This window comes from Pollachius pollachius (genome assembly GCF_949987615.1).
Source record: "Pollachius pollachius genome assembly, chromosome: 11".
Lineage (NCBI taxonomy): Eukaryota > Metazoa > Chordata > Actinopteri > Gadiformes > Gadidae > Pollachius > Pollachius pollachius.
Genome location: NC_136944.1, coordinates 16,135,706 through 16,144,220, shown reverse-complemented (window position 1 = coordinate 16,144,220; position 8,515 = coordinate 16,135,706). Strand labels below are relative to the sequence as shown.

The 8,515-nt window shown below is 46.0% G+C and overlaps 1 protein-coding gene across 3 annotated transcripts in view; it reads left to right on the top strand.

Moving 5' to 3' along the window:
- The first annotated feature begins 313 nt into the window (after window positions 1–313).
- Window positions 314–8,515, top strand: part of dock6 (dedicator of cytokinesis 6) — a 42,834-nt gene continuing 34,632 nt past the window's right edge. For all 3 annotated transcript variants that reach the window (XM_079746026.1, XM_079746025.1, XM_079746024.1), the window contains exons 1-8: window positions 314–480; window positions 3,081–3,168; window positions 4,987–5,162; window positions 5,429–5,497; window positions 5,644–5,770; window positions 6,893–7,105; window positions 7,891–7,976; window positions 8,154–8,220. In XM_079746026.1, coding sequence (XP_079602152.1) covers window positions 431–480; window positions 3,081–3,168; window positions 4,987–5,162; window positions 5,429–5,497; window positions 5,644–5,770; window positions 6,893–7,105; window positions 7,891–7,976; window positions 8,154–8,220 — 876 coding nt within the window. In that variant the 5' untranslated portion in view covers window positions 314–430. The remainder of the gene's footprint in view (window positions 481–3,080; window positions 3,169–4,986; window positions 5,163–5,428; window positions 5,498–5,643; window positions 5,771–6,892; window positions 7,106–7,890; window positions 7,977–8,153; window positions 8,221–8,515) is intronic.

Here is an 8,515-nt window from a genome sequence, read left to right as displayed (position 1 = left end):
AATTATTTAGTTTCATTTGTTTTATGTGTTGTGGTTACGTAAGCGATTCCTCTCATCGGCCAGAGGTCAAATTCAGAATCATGAAGTGAGAACATTTGCTGGCTTTAAAACAGAAATGAACCCGGCGAAACCCAAAACGTGTGAGGATGTGATTCATTGTTCCAAACCGGTCAGGTGAGAATACTCTCCCACACTTTGCAGAGACTACGACGACCGCTCCCGACACACGACAACCCGCCCGTTCAGCTCCCATCCGCTAGGAGGAACAAGCGGGGCTGCAGCGCCACTCGGAAACGATTTGACTCTGGAGAAATCCAAACAGAAAGGACCGAGAGCTTACGGGACTGCCAGTGCGTGGGAAAAAAAAGATAGATATAAGTAAGCCCACGGATTCAAAGTTGGAAGAGTCTCTTCTACATGGAGACGCGCAATGTCATCTACAGCGAGCGAGAGACGGGCGTTTGCTCACAAAATTAACCGGTGAGGCTCGTTACTTGTTAAGTTATTGATGAGAAGTCCTGGATCCCCGGGCTGGGGGTGTCCTGCTGGACAGTAGCCTATGCTAGGATGTGTGTGTGGACTGGAGGGGGTTATCGATGAATGTTTAATGAATGCTGAACCGAAACTAGACACGTTTTAATCCGTGTATAACCTAGACGTAAACGACCATGACGCCGAAAAGCCCTATCAACTAGAAGTAATCAAACGATTCCCTGTGTTGACATGGATGTGGATGTGTCGCTTGAGTTCCCCCCCCCCCCCCCCGCATCCTGATGTTGTGTCTTCACACAGTTCTAAAACCACATGAAATAACGTGACACATCACCAACATATTAGTGTAACATGGCAAATTAGAGATTACTTCCACGTCTAGAAGGTTAATTAACGTTAATTAAGGTTATGTTGTGTTCAGCAGCACCAACGGGATGCTGAGTTAATCGCCAGCCTGGATGCTCTATCGATTACAGGACGTTCTGATTATCCTCTGAGACATCCTAATGACACATGTTTTCCTGTAATATTTTAATTGTTGTGATTTCGGGAATACACTGGATTGGATTATTGTTCGTCGTGGCGTTGTCTAAGTGTTTATTTCTTCTCTAAATCAGACTTTTGTTTGTTCAGTCTAAAGTTTGCCTAACACACATACATCATAGCCAGGCACTGCTTTGTCACTGTAACCTTGCGTTTGAGGAAACCTGAGTAGTTATTGAAATTAAGAATCAGCCAGGCTTCTCGGAGCCAATATTGGTTCCTCTTTCAATCTAGACTGTTGAAAGACGAACGCAATGAAATGATTGCAATTAAAATCAAATTTGAGTGTACGAACCGTTGCCCAGCCAGCATTACAGGACGTTGCAATTGAAATTGTGGGTTAAGTCATCTGACACTGGTGTAGGGCTACATTTTGTTCACTCTTTTGCTGCATCAGGTGCCATTGCAGAGAATAATAGGACCTATATTTAAAGTGTCTTGCACTACATTCCTGTAGGCTGCCTTGTGTTGACCAGAGTGAGACGCGCTCTATTGTTGAGTCCCGGATGCAGGAAAGGGTGTGTGGTGTGTGTGTGTGTGTGTGTGTGGAGAGGGGTCGAGCTGTAGCCCCTGTCGAGCGCCTTCCTGTTTTCAAGGGAGATTTCTAGATGGTGTTTTGCAGTGTTTGTTTTTTTCCACACTCTTTCTGTGAGTCTGTGAAGTAAATGTTTAATCCAGCACTGCAATACAATCTGAGTGATCTGGCATAGCTAGTCACCCGATGCAACTCCATGCATTCATACATCTTTCAATCCCGTAACCCGAGTATCTGTGCATATACCGTTGCACCAGCACATATTCACACATATTCATATTCAACCATATGTGCCGTTATTTTAAAAGTTTCAAGGACCTACAGCTGCCTGTCCCTGGGAGAGGGATACTGATGAAAAGAGCAGCTGCTTGCAGCTTCTGCCAGACGATTGGCCAATTGTTTGGCTTTTGTCATCTGCGTAAGCCTTTCCATTTGCCGTTGGTCCATAAAGGGCCAAGCGTGAAGTTCTGGATCCGTGCCTGCTCCCTTGCTACAGGCCCGGAGGCAGGGGCGTCTCGTAGTTAGGGTGTTGGAATGGACCCCCAGCCGAAAGGGTTTTGGTTCCAGCCCCTGTGTCTGCAGGCTAACCTGTCGGCATTCCTCGAGCTAGATGCCTAACCCCCTACCCCTTCATTAGTGGCCTGTACATAAAATAAACCAACAAAGTTCACTGTATGTCACTTTAGATGAAAGACTCAGCTTAATGACTAAATGGTGAATATTTAGGCCCGTCCCCTCTCTTGGATGCCTGCTGCGGGGCTCTTTGTACAGTATAGTGGCATAGATCTAGATGTTGTCGGTAGGGATGGGGCCAAATGTAGCAGAGGTTCAGAGTAATACCAGTAAGGCTTAGACTTGAGGCTTAGGGTTTGCAATGCATGTCCTTCTCCACTCAAGCCCTTTACCACTGATCTGTTGCCCGTTGTAAATGGAATGTCATTTGACCTGGTTTTTGGGCATGTCTTTAGTGACTTTTAAGATGCTTGAATTTGAATAGCAGTGATTTGAAACATAAATTCCAGGTCTCTTGGAGAAGCACTTCACCACAAGCTCTTCACTGTGTCCTGAAATAGAAGATCCAAGTGAACTAAAATCGATGATATCGGTGTATCCTTTAATCAGAGACAACCTCATAAGAGCAATGCACCCTAAGTCCAAGTTTTAGAGAGCAGGTGGAAACTCCCCCAAAATCCAATGGGAAGGAGCATTGAGAAGGAATGCAGAAGAGAGACCCCTCCTCTTGGGGATGGTTAGGAGTACAGTAGCTTCTTGGCCAAATGGGCAGAAATGTAAGGGCGATACAAAACAAGAGGGTTGACAAAGGTTATGTGAGAGAATAAAAATTGTAGATTAGTACTGATGGTAACTTTGGTAGCTTCCGATGCAAGTATCCATCATGACTTGCACAGTCTGCACCATTTTTTCTCCATTAACTAAACTCTCTCTATTCTCTCCCTCCCATCCCCACCCTCTCTCTCTCTCTCTCTCTCTCTCTCTCTCTGATGCACAGGACGGTGGCCTCAGAGGTCAGAAAGCAAGTGTCCAGAGAGTATGGTTCCCCGCAGCTTTCCAAGAAGAGAGGAGGAGTTCACCAGCCCGTAAGTTTAACCCTGCCCTGCATCAACATAACCAGCCTTAACCTATGGGCCTTTAATCACCTAGCGACCATACTGGTTCATCCTTCCTGGGTGGCTAAGGCCGGCTAGCATTTACATCTAAGCTACCCGCTAGATAAATACCGTAATCACGCGAATACACACCGCATCGTACATAAGCCACACACAGCAGTAGCAAATGTTGAATCTAAAGTACATTAAATCATGTCCGTAGGTGTCTGCGAAGTGTTACCGAAAGTTGCAAAGACTCACAATGACTCTCTTTTGATTTGAACTTTATTTCAAGTGATTGCATTTAAAAGCTGCAGCATAACAAATCAATGAGTCTGTGAAAAGCCTTTTGAAATTCTGAGATGTTTAAGAATTTATTTGCGATTGCAAGGATAGTGTCATATGGTTACATGCAGGGCTCAAGACTGCGACCAAAATGATCACATTTGAGACCCCTTATCATGCGGATGCAACAGTGCAAGTGTTTCTTTTATTAGGTCACCCCTAAAAATGCAGCCTAAAAGTGGCCATGCGCCGCCATGTAACATTTTAAATAGGGTTTACGTGACAAAGACATCTTATTTCTAAAACGGTCTTATTTGTTAAACACAAGTAGTATTTTGATGTCTTTCGGATCAACTCTTGGTCCAAGAGCGACTCTCTAACGGCAGGGCTTCAATGTAAAGCGGGTCGCGCCCCAGACGAAGGCACGGAGCTCCGCGTCCGACAGCATGGTAGACAGGACGACATGTCGGACGATTCAATGGTCTTGTTCGTTGTTTAATATGATTAGTGGTAGTGATGAGTGACGCTGCGATGCGCATCAAGGTTTAGAGCAGTGGTGGAAGTCATACTGTGCCTGTACGAAGGCGCCGTTCTGAATGCTCTTAAACATAAAAGGTGATTTTGTACATTGTGCCATTATGTACATAATGCAAATGATGACTCCTCAAGGGAATGCAAATAAATGCCCTATTCTGGATGACGGATCACCAGAAGAAATTAAATTGGAATTGGAGTTTATTACCAAATTACTATCCTTTTATTAATGGAAGGTAACTTGTTCAACCTGTTTATGCCTGTCGGGGATTACCATTAAGCAATTATTGAAAGTGTCACAAACTTTTTGAAAGCTATTTGTATATAATACAGGCAAAATCGTCACACCTTTGTGTGGCGAATTGCGGCTGCACAACCGCAATTTGTTTGATAAAATTGAATTTAGACCCCTGTCTATATTCACATAATTAAAGTAAAGCCAATAGAGGCTACAAATGTATATATTTCCTTATCATACTTCTGTTATATATTTCTTCTTGTTATAAGAAATTAATCAGAATGTGCTGGATATTGCTAGTCTAGAATACTGTTAATATCAGTATTTTAAATCATATAATAAAGCCCATGATATTATTGAGGGCAATTTACTATTACCTTACTTGTCACACCCTATTTTAACAGGGACAAGCCTTTCCAAGACAGGACAAGGAGATCCTACTAGCGTGGTTAATTACAATGTTTAACACTGACATTTCAGTCAGTCACGTCCATACACATGTAATTATAACAAAATGAACATAATCTCTTCCTCATTGCATGGCACCCTTGCCTCTCTATGTAGTATGTGCATGTGTGTGTGTGTCTCTCTCTCTCCCTGTCCCACTCTGTCTCTCTCTCTGTCTATCTCCCCTCTCGCTCTTTCTGGAGTTAGCAATTAGTCCCCTTAATCTCATTAAGATGATGAGGCGCGAGCGCCGTCTCCCCGTGTGGTTAAGCAGCAGTCTAATCTGGTATCACTTTGATTGGCAGGTCCCTCTGTCCGAGGTGGTGGAGCCCGTGGACTTTGAGGAGTATGTGAGCAGCCACGCCCCAGGGGCGGAGCCTGGTCCCCTCCGTCAGCTGATGGAGTTCCCCCAGGACGACCTGGTCTTGGTGCAGCAGTTGAAGGACTGCTCCACGCTGGAGCCGCCACTGCCTGAAGAGGAGTAAGTCCCACCCATAGACCTAGCCACTAGAACTATAGGCCTGACGGTAAAGGTCTCAAACTGAAGGCCTTAAATACACATCACGTTCCCAGCAGGGACACACACTCACGCGCAAGCACACAGCCATCATTGTAATCTGATCGAGAATAGATCACATCAGAACTAGTACATCTTTTCCATTGACATGAATGTTAATACACTGCTTCCCTTCACTCAATTATTCATATGTTATCTATTTTTTCTTGTGTGTGTGTGTGTGTGTGTAGCCCACTGGACCCTAGAGTGAGAGACGCCCTGGCAGTCTACACAGATGACTGGCTCATCATTCAGAGAAAGTAAGCCATGCATAATTCACCCCGACACACTGTACCCTAATTATTCCTGTACAGCACGGTAAATTATTCAACCTCTTCTTGTTTTTGGATGTGTTGTTCACTTTTTAACAACGGCACACTATTTCTGATGCATTTCTCTCGGTCAGGTATCAACACTACAGTACCGCATACAGCCCCCACAACTCTGAGAGCCAGCGAGAGAGGCAGCGAGGTCTGGTCAAACAGACCTTTGAGCTCGATGAGGTGGCCTCTGCCGATCGCCATGACGACCAGGTACGCCGTGGTGTCGACCAATCAAAAATGTCCATAGGCTCATGAGAATAAATCACGGTTAAACATATAGAAAAAACAAAAGAAAGAAAACCAGACTCAGCCCTTTTTATAGTGTCATGCTCATCTCCGCCTGCTAGATGGAACACAGCAACACAAACACTAACAGCACGGGTCCAGCTCTTATTTTAATAGCATGGATAAAACGGCTATGTCGTGAATAATAATTTCATTGCGTAGGGAAATGCATGTTGCATAGTGCCCAGTGCACTTAGGGCCCTGCTGCAACCAACTCAATTTGCTTGACATAAGATAATGGGATCTGGAATTTATCTCCCCCCATTATCTCTTTTAAACATCTTAGCTCCCCAGAGTGACTCACCATTTCACGTTAAAGTCAATGCTGTACCCGTAAGAAGAGAGGGGGGGAAACAACAAGTAAAGAACAACCCATGACCTCTGCTCAGCCCGGTGCGGGGGAATCTCATGACCGAATGGAAACCGCTCTGGAGTCTGTCCCACCCTCATTGTTCACGTCCTACCTGGAGGCGTCCATCTCTTAATTCATGACATGGATCCGACTCCACAGCAAGTCATCCATACACATGACCAATAACATTAGCGTGATGTGTATCCGAAACCACTGCCATTCGCTCACACATGACAAGTCAAATCAATACTCTTAGCATGACATGTAACCGAATCCGCTGTTAGTCATCCATGCACATGATCAAACAGTGAAATCAATAACATTAGCATGACATGGATCTAAATCCACTGCAGCACATCAATGCGCATGATCAAACCATGAAATCAATACCATGAGTATGACATGTTTCCGAAACCACTGCCAGTCCCTCACGCATGACGGAACGGCCAAATCAATACCGTTAGCATGACCCATAACCGAATCCACTGCGTGTCACTCGCATATGAGGTAACATTCAAATCAATACCATCAGCATGACATGGATCTGAATCCACATCGAGTCATCCATGCACATGACCAAGCGGTCAAATCAATGCCATTAGCATGACATGTAACCGAACCCACTGCAAGTCACTCGCACATGACGTTACGGCCAAATCAATACCACCAGCATGACATGTAAACCGAACCAACAGGACGACATCAAGCGGCGCTCTGCCTCCCTGGACGACACGCCACGCGGGAGCTGGGCCTCCAGCATCTTTGACCTGAAGAACTCGTCGCCGGACGTCCTGCTGCCCGCCGTGCTGGAGCGCGCCGCCGCTGAGGAACTGGACCGCCGCAACACGGAAGCCCGGCTGCAGGGGCGCCACCCCGACCTGCTGGGACTCTACCCCACGCCCGACGAGGTGGGTTCCTGCTCCGACCCCCCCCCGGGGGGGTCGATCCCCAGAGACCGTAGCGTCCGTGGTTTTGGGGGAGCGAAGGGATCAAGTGGGAGACAGTGTGCCGGCTGTGGTAGTGTTGGTAGACATGTGCATACGAGTTGATGGTAGGATCTAGGACGTGCTACTTTTCAGTATCCTCTGCATGCTTTCGGTGGGCTAGTAAGGAGATTCGAGAGAGCCCTCGTCAGGCATGCCAGCCGACAACCTCTTGGATGGGCTCCTTGAAAAGGATTAAAATGACTGTGAAATGTAATAGCATTGTATGTGCACAAAATAGTTTTCAACGCATACAGCAAAGGTTGTGGTATACTGTTTTGTCCATGGACCAATCACGTGTGTGTGTGTGTGTGTGTGTGTGTGTGTGTGTGTGTGTGTGTGTGTGTGTGTTTGTGTGTGTGTGTGTGTGTGTGTGTGTGAGAGAGAAACACAAAACGTTGTATATAGCGTCCCTACCACCTTCAGATGGAAGGACAGAGTGCAGATAGTTTATTTGATGTTCCCATCAGATGATTGTTCATTACATGCAGCGAGCCGCTCGCTGCCTGGGTAACCAAAGCTTTAGTGTCCTTCTTATTTCTCATTACCTCGCCGTGTCACTCATCATTCTTTTCTTTTTGTACTCTTTTCTTTTACTCCAAGGCTCTTCTGTCTTAGCGTTACCGTGGCGTCTGGGTAAATAGAGACTGTGTATGTCGGGGTTGTGTTTATATCCTTCTCACTGACTTTTCGCTGGTCTTGTTTTTCAGGACGAGGCGGTGGAGAGGTGCTCCCTCCCCGAGGTGCCGAAGGAGCACTGTGGCCAGAGGATCATGGTGAAATGTCTGTCCCTCAAGTGCGTATCCACCGCCGCCACCTCAGCAACACTGCAGGCCACAGCATCCCCATGAGCCAGAGGCCTAACCCCGGCCTGTGTCTGACAATGCTTAATGATGAAATGGCACTGTAAGAGTTTGACCTCTGTCTTTCACACAAAGTGAAATGGCCTTTCCCTTTTCATTTATTTTTATAGATTTGAAATTGAAATCGAGCCGATATTCGGGACACTCGCGCTGTACGACGTCAAGGAAAAAAAGAAGGTAATTGTGTTTTGTCCTCGGCCACAAACATAATTTTTATGTGATCTGGTGACTCATCTTGCAGGGTGGTCCACACTCTCTCTTTCTTTCTCTCTCTCGCTCTGTCCCTCTCTTTTTATGCCTTTTTTTTACTTTCTCCCTCTCTCTCTCTCTCTCTCTCTGTCTGTCTGTCTGTCTGTCTGTCTGTCTGTCTGTCTGTCTGTCTGTCTGTCTGTCTGTCTGTCTGTCTGTCTGTCTGTCTGTCTGTCTGTCTCTTTCTCTCTGTCTCTCTCTCTCCCCCCTCCTCTCTGTGTAT